The sequence below is a fragment of the Microtus pennsylvanicus genome, chromosome 1 (assembly GCF_037038515.1).
Source record: "Microtus pennsylvanicus isolate mMicPen1 chromosome 1, mMicPen1.hap1, whole genome shotgun sequence".
Classification (NCBI taxonomy): domain Eukaryota; kingdom Metazoa; phylum Chordata; class Mammalia; order Rodentia; family Cricetidae; genus Microtus; species Microtus pennsylvanicus.
In genome coordinates, this window is record NC_134579.1 from 88325147 (window position 1) to 88342452 (window position 17306).

The 17306-nt window shown below is 51.2% G+C and overlaps 1 protein-coding gene across 2 annotated transcripts; it reads left to right on the top strand.

The window, feature by feature from the left end:
• Nucleotides 1–5897: 5897 nt before the first annotated feature.
• Nucleotides 5898–12585, top strand: Cdx2 (caudal type homeobox 2). 2 transcript variants are annotated; one of them, XM_075972102.1, is made up of 3 exons: nt 5898–6812; nt 10003–10144; nt 11383–12585. In XM_075972102.1, exons 1-3 carry the CDS (start codon nt 6275–6277, stop codon nt 11516–11518), a joined length of 816 nt encoding a protein of 271 aa, XP_075828217.1. In that variant the 5' UTR covers nt 5898–6274; the 3' UTR covers nt 11519–12585. The 2 variants fall into 2 exon arrangements, with proteins under 2 accessions (XP_075828217.1, XP_075828208.1); XM_075972093.1 differs by having other exon boundaries at nt 5922–6812; nt 10003–10148.
• Nucleotides 12586–17306: the final 4721 nt, after the last annotated feature.

The window sequence follows — 17306 nt, forward strand, 5'->3', positions numbered from 1 at the left end:
AGGGCGCAGGGACAGCTGGTTTGCATTTGGTGGGAACAATTAATATTTTACTTACGAATTCGTCAAGGAAAAAAAAAAAGATTGAGACTGAAAAAGAACCAGACAGCCCAAGGATTCGAGGACTGGGTGTTTTGACTCCAGTAAGTAACCAGACAGTTCACCACAGGGTACACACACACACACACACACACACACACACACGGGGGGGGGGGTGCTTCGCTCTTCACCTCCCCCACAGTTACAGCCCCTTACAAAAACATCCGAGCCCAGCAGGGTACCTCAGCCCAAGGCTCAGCCTGGAAATCAGGAGCCCATTTCTGAGCTAGTCGCTCACCATTGTAACTGGGGAGTGTGGATGGTTTAAAAAAAAAAAACTAAAAAAACCTATTCTGTGCCTTGGGCTTTAAAGAAGCTGGTATTTAGTGAGGGGAGGAGCGGGGAAGAGACATATAAGAGACATATTCGATGCCTAACCTTTGTTCGTTTTTTGAACGGACACCTTTCCAATTGAGTCACAGAATGTCAGTTGCGATATTAAAAAATGGAGATTCCCCCGCCCCTAGAAAGTGTTTACTAGGAGACAAAAGTGGATGGAGACCTTTACAGTCAGTTGGAGAAACTAGAATAGAACTTCTGGGGGAAATGTATTCCATAACTAGGAAGACTGAAGAAAGCAGGTGCTCCCGAGAGAAAGCAGCCTGGAATGTGGGTCAGCATTGTAGCAATCCAGAGCCTGACTGCTCCAGCACTGTGGTGCCTATAGGGTGGGGAGTTCTCAGTCCTTGATCCTGATAGCTGGTTTTGTACTGGGGATGTTTCCAGGGTGGCACCAACAGACATAGTAATAATTAACGTCTGTACAGACTGCTGCATGACAAAGATCAGACATATCGTTGGAGATCTGAGCATGGCTGTGAGACCTTGGGAGGATCTCCACTCCTCTCTGGTCTTTGTAAAATGGCAACTTGTGTAGGTTCTAAGTGCCACTGCCACCATCACCACCACCACCACCATCATCACCATCACCACCACCACCATCACCACCATCACCACCACCACCCACCATCATCACCACCACCACTACCACCATCATCACCACACACCACCATCACCACCACCACCACCACCACCACCACCACTACCACCCACCACTACCACCATCACCACCACCACCACCACCACCCACCACCAGCATCACCACCACCATCACCACCACCATCACCACCACCCACCACCATCACCACCACCCACCACCATCACCACCACCACACCATCATCATCACCACCCACCACCATCACCACCACCACACCATCATCATCACCACCCACCACCAGCACCACCACCACCATCACCACCACCACCACCATCACCACCACCCACCACCATCACCACCACCACACCATCATCATCATCACCCACCATAACCACCACCACCACCACCCAGCTTCAGGTAAGGCAGCCTGTCAGTGTATATGAACTGAGAGAGAGACACGGGTTTGTCTGTGCCCCGTCCTACCCTGGCCATATTAAACTTGCCCAGTAGGCTTTCCTTGGAAGAGATTTTCATATGACAAACAAAGGTCATTCCAGGCTGAGACAATGGTGAGAGAAGAGAGGCTAACAGAAGACCAGTGCACTGGGAATGCTCTCTGCTGTGAGTTTAGATTAGCTCTCTCTGGTGTTTCCTAGTCTGGGAGACCCCTCAGATCCTACCCTTTCAAAAGCTCTAGCGGGTTTCTGTTCTCATCTGCCACACAGAAGTCAAAGGAATTGCCCAACACTCCAAGCATCCAAGCACCAATTTTAGAACAAAGGAGAAAGATAAGTCACTCCTAATATTTAACTTTCATCCAATGAGCAAAAACATTCTAAAGAGAGTGCTAAAGCCAAACATTTCCCCCTTTTCTTAACAGCTTTGTTTTCTTAGACCTTCTGGCTGTGGGAATATACTTTGGGCAGAACAGTAGAACAAGGGATATCTCCTGCACTGGATCAGAATGCTGCTCCGCTGTTCCTCCAGGAGAGGCTTAAGACAGCTGGGTCCCTAAGCTTGGGCATCCCAGCCCACAATGCTCTGCGAATTCTGGGAGCTCTCCTTAGCTGGAGAGGACCGGCACCCAGCGTGCTTCACTTGCCAGCTGAGACCACATCTGTTTCTGCTGGCGGCTGAGCAGCTGCAGCACCTCCTTGCTGCCCTGGATGGACACTTGGGTCTCCAGTGTAGCCTAGTGTGCTGGGCAGGTGACAGACTCTGGAGAAGCCCTAAAGGACAATGCTATTGACTTCCTTCCCTGAGATGTTAGCTGAGTGGGTTGCCGTAGGGCCGGTTGCTGCTGTTGGGGTTAATTCATGCATTATTGAGTCTTTCTTTGTGTGAGTGGATTGCCATTGGCTCAAAGATTCCCAAGCTCCCAATTAAGTAGTGTTAGAACGTTGACCCACGGCACTCTGCCTCATAAGCTGAGAGAACTGGCCAGAAACTCTCTCTTGCTCTTCCTGGGGATTCAGGTTTTTGATGAGTGGGTCATGTTACTGAGGTCCATCTTGTTTTCGGGAACTCAGAAAGGACGCTAAGGTGGGCAGAGAGTGCCTACTTTGTGTTAGGTGGGTGTCCCGCTCTCCAACTGCAGGAACTACAATTGTGTGACAGAGGTGAGGTTCTGTAGCTGGGACCAGCAGCAGGACCTTTGAGCAGGGAGGGAGCCAGGTCAGGGATCTGTGGGTTTAAGGGTGGGGGAGCCCGCCCCTTCCGGTAGCTCTCTCCTCCTCCTCCTCCTCCTCCTCCTCCTCCTCCTCCTCCTCCTCCTCCTCCTCCTCCTCCTCCTCCTCCTCCTCCTCCTCCTCCTCCACCTGAGCCCCTGCTCAGGCCACCAGCCTGTGTCCTGAAAAGAGACCCTCTTGAAGGAATGTGGAATGGCCTCTAGACTGTCGGGCAACAAAGAGTTACCCCTTTGATAACCAGGTTGGCTGTCCCCACAGTCTTCCTGTGGCTTTATTTACTGGGATCTTTTTTTTCCTTCCTACTCTCTCCCCTGTCAGCTCATGCTTTCCCAAGAGGGAGAGCTGGTGAATGAAATAGTCTGTGGAAGGCAGCCACCTCCAATGCACCTGGGGACACCCAGAGTGGTCCCTTCTCTAGCAGTCTCAGCACAACAGTAAGGGAGCCTGGAAGGAGGCTTTCTCTGTATTATGCCAGAGTTGTGGGTCAGCACTTACCTGGAGGCCCTGCTTCATCCTGGAGGGGATTTCCAGAGGAAACCTTCATCCTACTAGAACTATCCCAGTAGAAAGACACGCAGGCTTCCTTCCCGTTTGCCACCTTCTACAGAAGTCACAATCTTTCTCACCACCCTGTCCCTCTGGGAGACCCAGCCTTGGAGGACGGGAGGATTAGCAACACTTCCACTCTGAAGAGCTTGTCAAAGGACAGGATTTATCAGCCCCTTTCTCCTCTCCCAACAGCCCAGACTCTGCCACTGCCACCACGGTCAAGCTATGACTGCTAGGGTACCCAGGTTTTGCAAGGAGGAAAAACAGTTCCTGTCAGTACTGGTTTCCTTTCCTGGGTTCAAGCACCCCAAATAAAACTCAGGCTCCCCTGTTGCTCGGCCTTGGGAGAGCAGAGTAACCCCTACCTGCTCCCCTAGTAGTGCCCAACCTGAAGTCATTTTTTTTCCATGGCAGAGTACAGAGACACAGCTGGAAAACAGGGACAATTAGCCAGCGGCTGGCAGCCTGGGCCATAAAAACTCAGGAAGTAGCCACCACAGGGCTGAGGGGGAATGGCTGTCCCTAATAAAGTGATTGTTTCAAAGAAATGCCAGAATGCAGGCATTCTAAAGACACAGGCTGAGCCTGGGTCTGGGCCTGGGCTTCCAGAGCTTAAGCCTGGGAGGGGACTTGAAGGAATGGAAGATGTATTGAGTCTCAGGAAGAGGAGGAAGACACTCCTAAGATCAAAAGTCTGCAGTGCCCACTACTTAACCTCCCACATTCTGGCCACCCCGTAGGGACTGGGAACACCCCTTTCTGCTCTTGCCTTCTGTAGTAGGGCTTGATATTTATTTCCAGGTGTGATTCTTGCAAAGAGAGATGGCACTCTTGTTCCTGTTCAGTGCCTACCCAGGAGGGTTTAAGGAGGAGTAACAAGGATCCCTGGCCTCTTGAAGGACAGCTCTTGAATATCCAGCCACCCCCAGTTTTAACCTTCCTTACAACATACAAAGGATATGAAGAAGGCAGGTTCCCACAGGTGTAGATTCGTGAGGCAGGGGTCCACGAAGATAAAGGGCCCTGGAAAGTACCCCAGGGAGGACTCCTACCCAGAGAACCTACGATCCACGAGAGAAGGGCTCCGTGAAGGAGTGCTACCAATACCTTGAGTTCCAGGCACCATTTGCAAGAGCAAAGTAGAGTTGCCTAGCTTGGGCCTGGGCGGTTTGTAACCTCCCTTCTGAAGTGGCAGCCCCAACATCACCAAGTTGCCTAGTGCAATCAGGTGACTTTCTCCCACCCCAAAGGCTCTGCTGTAGGGCAGTTCAGGTCTCCGTGCCCGCCCTTGCTTTTCATGAGCAGTAACTAATACTGACAGCAGATGGCCTCTTCATTCCCTGGGATGAAAAAATAGATTTCTGCAGAGAGGGTTTTACATTATAAAAGAGAAAGTGCTCTTTTAAACTAGTTGAATGTTTTCAAAGATTGACCTATTTTATTATTTTATGGGGGTGTTTTGTCCGTATGTATGTCTGTGCACCATTCATGTGTCTGGTGCCTGACGAAGTAAAATGAGGGTGTCAGATCCACAAGGGCTGTGAGCCACCAGATGGGTAGTGGGAATTGAACACGGGCCCTCTAAAGAGCAGCCAGTGCTTTCTGGGTAAGACATCTCTTGGGCTCCAGGAGAAAGGGTTTTTAAGACATAGGCATGATGTAAGACAACAGTAACTGGGTAGGAGTTGACAGAAACATGCTCCTTGATTTTTCAACTTTAAAATACTTTTAATAAAAGTACAAGTATAATCGGTTGACATTTCAAACTGAATACACCGTGTAATTAGTGCTCAAGGGTAAAAATTTACTGAGGTCCTAGGCATCTCTTCCGACCCCACCAATTACTCCCTTCCAAGGTAAGTCATAGCCAAACATATTGTGGCTTTGTAGAGGTGTTCGGTTCTTTAAAGTAATATTTTTTTTGGTTTTTCGAGACAGTAATATTTTTAAAATAAATTGTTTTAACTGAACTCAGATCCTAAGTGTAAGACGAATTCGAGGGCGAGGGCGCAGAACCATCTTTTATCCTTTGGCAAGGAAATAAAAGTAGTGCTGACGGTTGTTTGGGACGTCAGTCAGTTTCATTCTGATTCTGGGAGTGGGAAGGAATGGCCCTGGTCTTAGATCTACAAGTCACCTCCTCAGTTGGTCAGAAATGTCCTCAAAGCAATGGCTTCTGACTTCTTTTTTCTCTTTGGGAACAAGAATTTCTCGACCGCCTCCTCCCTGCGAATGCAGGAACAAGACTGCTCCTATCTCTAAACCCAGATTCCAACCATCCAACCAAGATCTCTCTCTCTCTTCTCTTCTCTCTCTCTCTCTCTCTTTCTCTCTCTCTCTCTCTCTCTCTCTCTCTCTCTCTCTCTCTCTCTCTCTCTTCTCTCCTCTCTCTCTCCCTTTCTCTCTCTCCCCCCCTCCGCCAAGACTTTTTGCAAGTCTCTTGATTTCATTCTTTGAACCTGTGATTGGAGGTTAAAGTGCACCAGGTTGGAAGGAGGAAGCTCTTTAACAATAAAGGATTGAATATTTAGCTGTGATCTGGTCCCTGCCCTCTCGTGAGCTCCCCCCCCCCTTTCTTTTAAATGCAAATCGTGTTTCTGGGGGTTTGTGAGCGCAGTGCGCTGCGACTCGACGTCTCCAGCCATTGGTGTCTGTGTCATTACTAATAGACTCTTGTAAACATTCGTTAATCACGTAAGGCCGCTGGCCTGGGACTCCGCGAGCCAACCTGTGGTGGCGGGTCTTCCCCCGCCTCCGCAGCCTAGTGGCAAGGAGGTGGGAGGAAAGAAGGAAGAGAGGGAGGAGGCAGGACAGAGGGAGGGACTGCCCCGGAGGCAGGAGCGCCGCTAGGAGCCAGCGGAGCACCGTGGGCTGAGGTGCAGCCAGCCACCCGCAGCTCCCCGCGCCCCCGCGTCCCTAGCCCTCTGTGCCCCGCGCCTCCGGCAGCCTCCAGGATTCGTCCCCAGGCAGCATGGTGAGGTCTGCTCTGGGTCCCTCGCCACCATGTACGTGAGCTACCTCCTAGACAAGGACGTGAGCATGTACCCCAGCTCCGTGCGCCACTCTGGCGGCCTCAACCTGGCACCGCAGAACTTTGTCAGCCCCCCGCAGTACCCGGACTACGGCGGTTACCACGTGGCGGCCGCGGCTGCTGCCGCGGCGAATTTGGACAGCGCTCAGTCGCCAGGGCCATCCTGGCCCACCGCATACGGCGCGCCTCTCCGCGAGGACTGGAACGGCTACGCGCCTGGGGGCGCTGCTGCGGCCAACGCTGTAGCCCACGGCCTCAACGGGGGCTCCCCGGCAGCCGCTATGGGCTACAGCAGCCCCGCCGACTACCACGCTCACCATCACCCGCATCACCACCCGCACCATCCGGCTGCCGCGCCGTCTTGCGCCTCCGGCTTGCTGCAGACACTCAACCCCGGCCCTCCGGGGCCGGCAGCCACCGCCGCCGCCGAGCAGCTGTCGCCCAGCGGCCAGCGGCGAAACTTGTGCGAGTGGATGCGGAAGCCCGCACAGCCGTCCCTGGGAAGCCAAGGTAAGCGGTGCTGGGGTGCGTCCCAGGTCCCGCGCCCACCGGGACTGTCGCCGGCAGTCTGCGAGCTTCTGGCCAGTAGAGGAGGAGGGGCAAGGGGAAAACCACTGGGATGGACCCCTGGTGGGGGGGCTTTTGCTGATTGCGGTCCCAGATGTGCATAGTTTGTGCTTCTCACACACGTTTGTTTAGGGCAGAGGAATGGTTTCCTCTCTAACAGTTCCTCGTTGGCAACATCGGGATACCTTCGGAAGCTTCCGACAATGTCGTAAGCTCTACGCCGCGAGGAGAATCACACGGCCAGCATTCCTTACACACCCCCCAGGCTAAAGAGGGAGCCTTGGATCCCCTCACCGTGCCTACCCACTCTCCTTCCTCCATCTGAGGTACCCCCTAAAGGGGTAATTGCCAGGGAGTGTGGAGACTGAACAAGACCAGTTTGACCATTAAAGCCAACTCAAGGGGTCAGCGCTGCTGGAGCAGAGACCAGAGGCTGCTGTGCGCCCGCTGGAGAGAAGGAAGGCACTGGCTTAAGGGGAAGGGGGAGTTCCAGGATCCCTGACCCTTCCTTCTGCTAAGCAAAGTCTCCCACGGAAGTCCTCTCTTGTCATCACAGAGAGCAAGAAGCAGGGAGAGGAATCCCTGAACGGACCCAGCTTCTTCAGACGTGGGCCATTTTTCTCTAACCTAACCTTCAAGGATCTCGTGTGTCTGCGCGTGTTGTGCATTCTAGACTCGGGAGATAATTGCTAAAGACCCTAGATTTGCCGAACTGTGGGACTCACTGGCGTCGGTTTTGCCTTTTCTGATGTCCCTATGTGTGTGTGTGGGGGGGGGGTGGGTGGGTAGGAAGGAAGTGGGAAAAGTGTGACAGAGGAGTGGTATTAGAATCCCCTTTTTGTTCCGTGGAACCTTCTTCAGCTCTTTAAGTTTCCGCTTCTCTCGGTTTGCATCTAGTCAGTACAGCCAGGCCACATGCAGGTTATGGCCACTTTACGGAGGTTTATAGCCAATTACAGCCGTATAAATCAGAGCGGCACTTGGGGGCCTGTCTCTGGCTCTTCTGCGTCACTGAGCACACCCCATGAGCGGCCTGGTGGGCAATGTTGTCGGACAGAAGGCTACAGATTAGCCTCCAGTGAGTGGGCTTTGGCCTGGTCATTTCCAAGAGGATTTATTCCTAGACCTGAGCTACCCCCAAACCTTCCCTGCACCAGCCTGCCTGAAGGACACAATGGGCGGGGGTCTGCGGCAGGGGTCTTAGACCAACGAAAGACCTTTAGCGTGCAGGGGGTGGGTGGTCCGAGACTGGGGTCCTGGGAGGGGGCGGATAACCTCAGGAGCCCTGGCCGCGGGGTCAGCAGATGAGAGGCCGCTGTGAAGTCCCGCGCCGAGGTGGCAAGGCCGCTGTCGGCGCCGGGCGCCCTTGTGATGTTAATGTGGGGAGGCTGTGGCCCGCAGCGCCGGAGCCCGACTCTTCTGCAGAGCGTCATCTGTCAAGGGGCAGAGGCGTGTACGCCGCCCGGCCAGCTTTGATGTACACCTTTTCAGCCCAGCCATTGTCTCTTTTAGGGCCCGGAAAGAGGGTGGTGACTTTCGCAGTCAATAATGAATTCTGACAACTCCTTCTCATCCCTCCCCTCTTCCAGCCCCCCTGCTTGGTTCCCAGGGGGTGCGGGGCCGCCTCCCAGACCCTTGAGGGAGCGGACCTCAGAGCGCTGAGTCCTTATCATTGCGTTCCTCAGCCCGAGCGTGGTGCTGAATGGGCAGCACCCATCCCAAGGCGAGAACCTCTGGGGGAACTGTCCTGTGCCTCCCTTCCCAGCTCTAATGGTTTCCTTCAGGATTCCAAGTGTTGTGCAATTCGGGCTGCGCACCCGGATCTGGTTCTGTCGTCTTCTGTGTAGTGGGGCACTCGAGAGTGGGTTTCAGGCAGTAGCTGGTGTGAACGCGTTCAGGATATGTTGGATCCCTTTTCTTCCAAAGCAGGCGCGGGGTCGAGGCCGCAGCGCCCATTCAAATGCGCCTGCGGTGCTGTGTTTATGTTAATGCGCCTGGCGGGGAAGGGGATGAAAGCTGAGGCCGCCATTTGCTCAGTAGTGGTAATTCAAACAGAATGCGGTTGTTATTAAAGCATTGAAAGGGCTTTTCTTTGATAAGATCGCCTTGTCCGGCATTGTTTGCGACTGTGTTCCCCTTTCAGAGGCTGGGGGAGCTCTCTGATCCCTCCTGTATCCTCCCAGGGTGCTTTTGTTGTGGTTTGCAAAGGTTTTTACCTGAACAAAGTCAGCCTGCGGGGCCTTAAACACCTCTCGGCAACTCCTACCCCTTAGATCTCCTTGTTCGACTAGGCACTGAGCGCTAAAACCTGCTTTGCTGTGAGGCCTCTCCAACTTGAGACGTGGAACAGTTCCTGGCCAGCGTTCTGTCGAAAAGCAACCACGACAGACGCGGTGAATAGACAGGCTCCAGCCTGATGCAGCAGTCCCGCGCTATTTGTCAAGGTCCTTCAGTAAAACAATCAATCCAAGATTTAATATGTTGACTCAATCTAATGATCATAGGTCACTGGTCAGGATAGCTGTCGCATGGAGTAAATGGGGAATTAAAAAAGAAAAGTTGCCCTGGGCCAAACCTGGTTGGGCAGGAATGAAGTGTTCTCAGCAGGAGGGATTGTCCTTCTGACGTTCTGGAGCCCAGCTCAGAATTCCAGAGCAGAATTAGTTACTGTATCTAGAATATGATTCTGGTGGCTTTCAGGAAGCCGCCAGTTCCTGCACCCACCTTTCCACTGTATTGAGACAAAGGGGAAACCAACAGCTTACCCTGACACCACAGTCCCAGGTGTTTTAAAGGTGGCTGTCATTTCTAGTAAACCTGAAAATGGATATTATATACCTGGGGACTCTGGCCACTCCCCCCACCTCCCTTTCTTCTGGTCCTAAATAGACTATATTTGGATTATGGGTAGGAAGGGGCTGTGTGAGAAGTTAGTTGTGCCCTGAGGCTCACACCCTTCTCCTCCCCTGGATCCTGTGGTGTGGATATTGTCAGCCTTGGTAGTAGACAGTCACACCTGCTCCCCCCACCACATCAGTAAAGGAAGAGAAATGGCTCCTGGGTTAGGGAGGTTTGTCATTACCTATGACTGATGGATTGTAGTTCTTAGCCAAAGCTTCTCCTTCCTCCACAGTGAAAACCAGGACGAAAGACAAATACCGAGTGGTGTACACAGACCATCAGCGACTGGAGCTGGAGAAGGAGTTCCACTACAGTCGATACATCACCATCAGGCGGAAAGCTGAGCTGGCGGCCACACTGGGACTCTCGGAGAGGCAGGTGGGAATTGCCTTCCCAGGGTCTGGCTATTACTGCATGGGGTGCGGCGCTGGCAGGTAGCGCTAGGAAGCCTGGCCAAGAGTCCATCCACCCTTTCCTTCATGAAAGGAAGAGAGCGGTTTTCTTTTGGGAATCCTTAAATTACCAGTTGTCTTTTCTTGATTTTTTTTTTCTGAGTTGCTTTTTATTTTGAGGGATCTGAGAACTGCAAGAAAAACCAAGGCACGACTCAAGCACGGAACTCCACTTGGGACAATAAAGATTTATTAGGACGGTGATTTTCAACTTGTGGGTCCAGAGATATTTACATTATAATTCATAACAGTAATAAAAGTACAGTTACAAAGTAGCAACACAATAATTTTGTGGCTGGGGTCACCACCACATGAAGAACTGTCTTAAAGGGTCACAGCATTAAGAACATTGACAATCACTGTATTAGGATATGTTCTCTTTATCCCAGAACTAGGGGAAAGAAAAAAAGAAAAATAAAGGCCCAGTCTACTCATACACTAAAGAGACAGGGGCTGGAGGGATGGCTCTGCATTTAAGAGTACATTAATGCTCTTTCAGAGGACTGAGTTCTGTTTCCAGAACCCATATCAGGTGGCTCACAGTGGCCTGTAACTCCAGCTGCAGGGGTCATCCAGTGCCTCTGGCTTCTGTGGGTAATCTCACTCTGTATATGTGCATACACATAATTAAACATAAAAACTTGTTTCTTTAAAAAAACGAAAGAGGTTTTGCTTGGCCCACAAACACTTTCTATAGTATAGGGGAAAGGAAAAGAAAAAAAAAACAGGACAAATTCAGTCAGGAAATTTTACAGGAAATCTCATTGCGGGCACCAAGGTGAAGACCAGTACAGTTCCTCTGCACTGAGGGCCAAAGGATGCCCGTGAAGCACACTCGAGCTGGCCACCCATCTGCATGGGGGAGGACCTTTCTGCGCGGTTTCTTTTCCTTGGTTCTGAGATTCCAAGAGGCTCTTTGGAAAGCAACGGGGGGAAGGAGGGCAAGGCATGGGATTGCCACTTCTCCTCAGGCTGAATAGAGTCTGGGAACGAATACTTCAACGTTGCGCTAAAGCTCAATGGTGTGTGTGAGGGGGAGTAGGGGATAGTGATTGGAAACTTCCGGAAGAGCCCGGAGACGGTTTCTCAGGCAAGGATGATCTTGGAATGCTGCTGCTTCCTCTTTTCATCTTTTCTATCTTCTGCCTTGTCATTTCTAGGTTAAAATTTGGTTTCAGAACCGCAGAGCCAAGGAAAGGAAAATCAACAAGAAGAAACTGCAGCAGCAGCAACAGCAGCAGCAGCCGCCGGCCCCACCTCCGCCACAGCCCTCGCAGCCTCAGCCAGGTGCACTGAGGAGCGTGCCCGAGCCCTTGAGTCCTGTGTCTTCCCTGCAAGGCTCAGTGCCTGGTTCGGTCCCTGGGGTTCTGGGGCCAGCTGGAGGGGTGTTAAACCCCACTGTCACCCAGTGACTCCTCCCGTGGTCTGTAGCGGCGGCAGAGCAATTCCAGGCTGAGCGGTGAAGAGCATGGACGCTGCTAGAATCCTCCGAAGACGCCTCTCTATTCCCGCCCACAAATAATACCTACAGATGAAGAATGGGGACAGAAGTTAGGACAAGTGGGATTGTGGGCCTCAGGGGAAGATATGGTTCAGTTTTTTTTTTTTCTTCTTCACTCTTTTCCATTCTGATTCTTCCTGTCAGCGATGACAGAGGAAGTGACCTCTGGGGCTTCGTCCACGCTCCCTGCCAGGACTGGCTACAGGCACCAACCAAGCCTTCAGCCTCTTGTGCCCCGGCTCTTGGCCAACAGCATCGGACTGCATTTCTGATTGGAGCCGAGGAAGGAGAGAGGCTGGGGAAATGAGCAATACTTGAGCCAAGATGGCTGTTTCCTGCCGACTGCTTTCTGAGAACCAGCTGGCCATCCTGCCTCGGGGCCAGGGACAGTTCAAACTGCATGAGCCAGAGGCAGCTGCGGGAGAAGGCAGGACTAACCAAAGTCTGCAGAACCCCCAGGTGGTCTGGGCTTTCTGCTCCCTCTACAGACCAGGAAGGGGTTGGTGGGCTCAGGGACTGAGGTGAAAGGAGGGGGTGGTGAGCCAACTCCAGGCCCCTGACGACAAGGGCTTGTTTGGAAAGCCTGTCACCAGAGCTGCTGGAGGCTGAATGTATGTCTCTGTTGTAAATGCCAGAGCCAACCTGGACTTCCTGTCCTTCCCCTCGTCTCTGGCTGGTGAAGAACGGAGGTGTTGCTGCGGTTGGAGTCCTTGATCTGTGTAACAAACTAAGCCAGCCTTTCAAAAAGCCATGGGTAGCGAAGTGATGTGCGGTGAAGGGAAGTGGGGGAATCCGAACACGGTCGACTTTTATTTTCTAAAAAGACAAAAGATAAACGAACTTTCCAGATTTCAGATCCTGAGATTTATCTTCTTTGGATTTTGACTGAAATTATTCCCACTCTCACACCCCCAGGGAATATCTTCTCCGATTGCACGCTAGAAGTGGTGCGGAGGGGAGGGGGGTGAAGGTGGTAAGGAAGAAGGTAGGGGAGGTTGTTGTCTGGGAAGCCTCTTACCCCTAAGCTTCAGAAGCCCGAAGGAGCAGGAGCAGATTCTGAGCCCTTCCCTTCCCCCACGCCTCGGTGCAGCGTAGGGCTGTGGAATGTGCGGTTTTCCTGGGGGTGCCTTTGGGCAAAATGCTCGTCACTAAGGCTAGCTGCTTCCCAGCTGCTACAGAATCATGGGGGTGGGGTAAGAAGGCTTCAGCTCCCTTCCCAATGCAAACAGACCACAACTCCCTCCATTAGTGACACCCCCGCGCGCCTAGGTATGCCCTTTAGCCCAGCGAAGTGGACACAAGCATTGATTAATATTTTTCTGTTCTTTCCAGACGACATTTCCATGGCTATATATAGCCTTCCGAATCCCTAGACGTGTCCATGGGCCCTCTTTGTCTACACGCCTTTAGAATTACCCGGAATGACCTTGTCCTCACACCCTCATTCCCCAAACACAAGAATTCCAAGATCGGTTTAAGATTCAAGTGGTGGTTGCATATCTGGCGGATCTACTGCCGCTCCTGAGTGTCTGGATCTCCGGGCAAGACCGGGAAGGGAAGTTCTACCCCACCATTTAGGACTAAACCGCGCCCTAAACCCAGGCGAGGACTCACAAGAGGGAGGAGACACGCAGGGCAGGCTGTGCGCAGCTGCGAGACGCTAGTACCCCCTGCCCCTGGCAGCACCTCCCCAATTTCTCCGCCCTTCCGAGTGGCGAATTTGCTGTTAGATTGGCAAAGGGGGTCCAGCGGGAAGTAGAAGTTGGCCAACCAGAGGGAAGCAGCGTGGGCGTCTGCGAGGCGGGAGCTCCCCGGGTTCAGGGTCAGGTGATCCCCATTGCCCCTAGGTGCCTCCCGCCCCAGCAAAGAGCGCTGCCCTGCGTTCTGGCCGCGCCCACACGCCAGCCCTTTGCCAGCGGCGCGGTTGCTATGCGTTGCCGTGAAACGCCTGTCAATAAACCCTGTTTGGACAGTGGAGCAAGAGCACAAGGGTTGTTTGCTTAGTGGTTAGAGGTTCAAAAGTCGGCATTGTCCTGCTGCACGCGATTACAAGTTCTTCCCCTCTTCCCGGGGCTCGGCCCCCTCCTGGAGCAGAGATGATCTGGGGGTGCACCTGAAACGCAAGCCAGCAAACAACCCCCCTGCCCCCACCCTGCTATCCACAGCTAACGTCTACCTGAGTCTCCCAGGCCAAGAAAAAAGGCCCTCCCGGGCCAGTGACGCTTCAGATGACACTGTGTCATCGCTAAAGCCAGCTGGGGGAAATGTGGCATATGGTGAGAACCCGGCAGCGCAGCCTCAGTTTAGGCACTAAACTTTAGAGCGCCTTGTGCTTGGAGTTTGAAGCTGTTTTAGAGTTGACCTCTTGAGAGGCTCCCAAATGCCCCAGCACGGGGCGCTTGAGACGTCCAGCCGGGCTCAGGACGCTAGGGGGCGCGTGCGCTCTGGGAAGAGCTGGGGCTTGGAAGTGCTCTGCTCTTTCCCTGGAGACACCTGGAAAGGGCTCTAGATCATGGCTAGCCAGGAAATTCCAGCCAGCGCCTCTCTTTACCTCAGCTGCTGTCATACTGGGGCTCTTGAGATCTTCCAAAATAGCCCTAAACCTGTAGAAAATGAGTTTAGGACTGAAGAGGTAGGGACGGGACACATTTCACTAACAGAGCTTAACATGTAATAGGGGACTGGGTTTAGTCCCCTAACTCAGTCCAGACCAAACCTGCAAGGGATTCTTGGATGTGTTGACTTTAGGAAAACAAACCTGGCAGGTCTGTGCTGGAGCACTCGGGAGGCTGAAGCAAGCGGATCTCTGAGTTCGAGGCCAGACCGGTCAACAAAGCTGTTACACAGTGAAACCTTGTCTTAAAAACAAACAAACAAACAAAAAAACAGCGCACGCCTTTAATCCCAACACTCGGGAGGCAAAGGCAGGCGGATCTCTGTGAGTTCGAGACCAGCCTGGTCTATAAGAGCTAGTTCCAGGACAGGCTCCATAGCTACAGAGAAACCCTGTCTCGAAAAACAAAAACAAACAATAACAACAACCAAAAAAAAAAAACAAATTACAACAACTAAAGAAAGAAAAAGAAAAGAAGAAAGAAACCAAATTTGGAGTAGCGATTCTTCACCTTTTTTTTTTTAATATTTATTTATTGTGTATACAGTTTTCAGCCTCCTTGTATGCCTACAGGCCAGAAGAGGGCACCAGACCCCATTACAGATGGTTGTGAGCCACCATGTGGTTGCTGGGAATTGAACTCAGGACCTTTGGAAGAACAGGCAATGCTCTTAATCTCTGAGCCATCTCTCCAGCCCCGATTCTTCACCTTTCTAAAAGAGCCCCTTTGCACCATATCTTTCCCCATTTTTCCCTAAAATTTATAGTAGGTTGGAGAAATGGCTCAGTGCTTAAGGGCACTGGCTGCTCTTACAGAAGATATAGGTTTGAGTCCCAGCACCCACAAGACACCTCATAACCTTCTTTAACTCCAGTTCCAGGGGATCTGACACCTTCTGACCTCTGCAGACACAGTGCACAGACACGCATCCACACTGCCAGAACGCACACAAGAGAAAGGATAAATATGGGAATAAAACCTCGGTGTGGGACCTGTAAATTGAGGAAGAGGCAAGCTCTGCTTGGCTATTTTTTTTTTTTGTCCCTGTGAACAACAATGTGTGGCATTATTCCACCCTCTAATAAGGCTAACATTTGAAAGGCAAATGATGGCAAAGATGTCACTTCTAATATTTAGTCAGATGTTTACATTAGTCAAGAAGATCCATTTTTAAGTAGGCATTAAAACACATTTCAGTCGGTTTCTCGCTGTCATGATTCATAACCAACAAGGGAAAGAAGGCAACATGGGCTACTGAAAACAAAAAAGGAAACGAGGTGTTTCTAGGGCTGTGATTTGCACCACAGACTGCGATTTCAGGGTCTGGTGACCTTGGGGAGATCTCAGCTCTGACTTACAGCTCACCTGTCTGTCTTGTGGGAGTCAGATGAGGTCAGAGGAGTATGTATCTTTACAGCACACGCGATAGGCCTTCAGAACGGCCAAGCTACTTTTTTTATCGTGAGCCATCTTCTGCAAAGTGCTCCAGGGCTCTTACGAAGAACCTTGGGACTGGGTAATTTCTCAAATCCTGATAGAATCGCCCATTCCTGGAATTTTTTTTTTTCTGAATCTTTTAGCTCTGGTTGCTTTGTCAAAATAGCCTCCAGTCTGCAGGGCACCCACAGAGATGCATAGACTCTGGAGTGGCCCAGGCTGTAACCTGAATTCCGATGTGAAGACAAGCAAGCGGCTGACTGGTCGCTTCCCCCGCTACTCCCGGAAATGTCCAAACACGTTGTTTCCAGGATGAAGATTCCTTAAAGGTGCTTCTGAACCATCCTTGTAACTGATCAGTACTTTTTTTTGTATTTTGTTTTTGGTTATTTAGCTCAGAAGAAAAAAAATCGAGCCTTTTCGTTATGAAATGATCTACTCAACACCATCTTCTTAACTCCACGCCCCTCCAGGAGCCAATCCCAAGCACCAGTTGTGGCTTTGACTCTCTAAAGTCCCCATCATCCCTCAAGAGTGGCTAAGACAAGCGGTTTACTCCAGTCCCTATGGTTTCCCAGTCACTGAAACTGCTGTGGCAGGTATCATTGCGCCAAATGAGCCTTGGGAGCTAAGAAAGAAAAGCCTACGTTCTGTAGGTTTATTTGTAAATATTTAAAGTATTTTCATAATACTTTTATATTATATTTATATAGCTCGTTTATATAAGCGTCTGATTCTCATGAACTCCTTTAACTTTTCCTTTTGCCAGCTCCCTCTGTGCTTCCTCAAAGGTTGTGTTGTGACTAGGAAACCAGGCAGGTGTTAGCGGCAGCTGGAGGAGTCTGGAAAACCCCAGGGCCAAATGATCACTAAGTGCCTCAGTGTTTGCTCGTTTCCCTTAGCGACAAATCAGAGAGAATAAATCTACTTCTTATATCAGATTTCTGAGGACATTATGGAGTTAGATGTAGAAAATAGCTCAGAAATTGTTATTACTATTATTTTGAGATAGGGTTTTATTATGTAGCCCTGGCCTTCTTAAAACTTGCTGTGTAGACCAGAATGACCTCAAACTCACCAAGATCCTCCTGCCCCTGCCTTCAGAGTATCAGAACTAAAGGCATGTGCCACCAAACCCCAATTCTGAAGTCCTTAAGAAAAAGATTAAGCTAGACTTGGTGGTCCAGTATCTTTGGATCCCAACACTCAGGAGGTAGAGGCAGGAGACACTCTGTAAGTTTGAAGTCGTCCTGATCTACAGAGCGAGTTCCAGGACAGCCATGATGGATATATAGTGAGATGTTGTCTTTTTTTTTTTTTAAACTTTATTTAACTTTATTTCATGCACGTTGGTATAACAATGTCAGATTCTCTTGAACTGGAGCTACAGACAGCTGCGAGCTGCCATGTGGGTGCTGGGAATTGAACCTGGGTCCTCTGGAGGAGCAGTCAGTGCTCTTAACCACTGAGCCATCTCTCCAGCCCCCGAGATGTTGTCTTTTTTGTTTGTTTGTTTTTTGTTTTGTTTTTT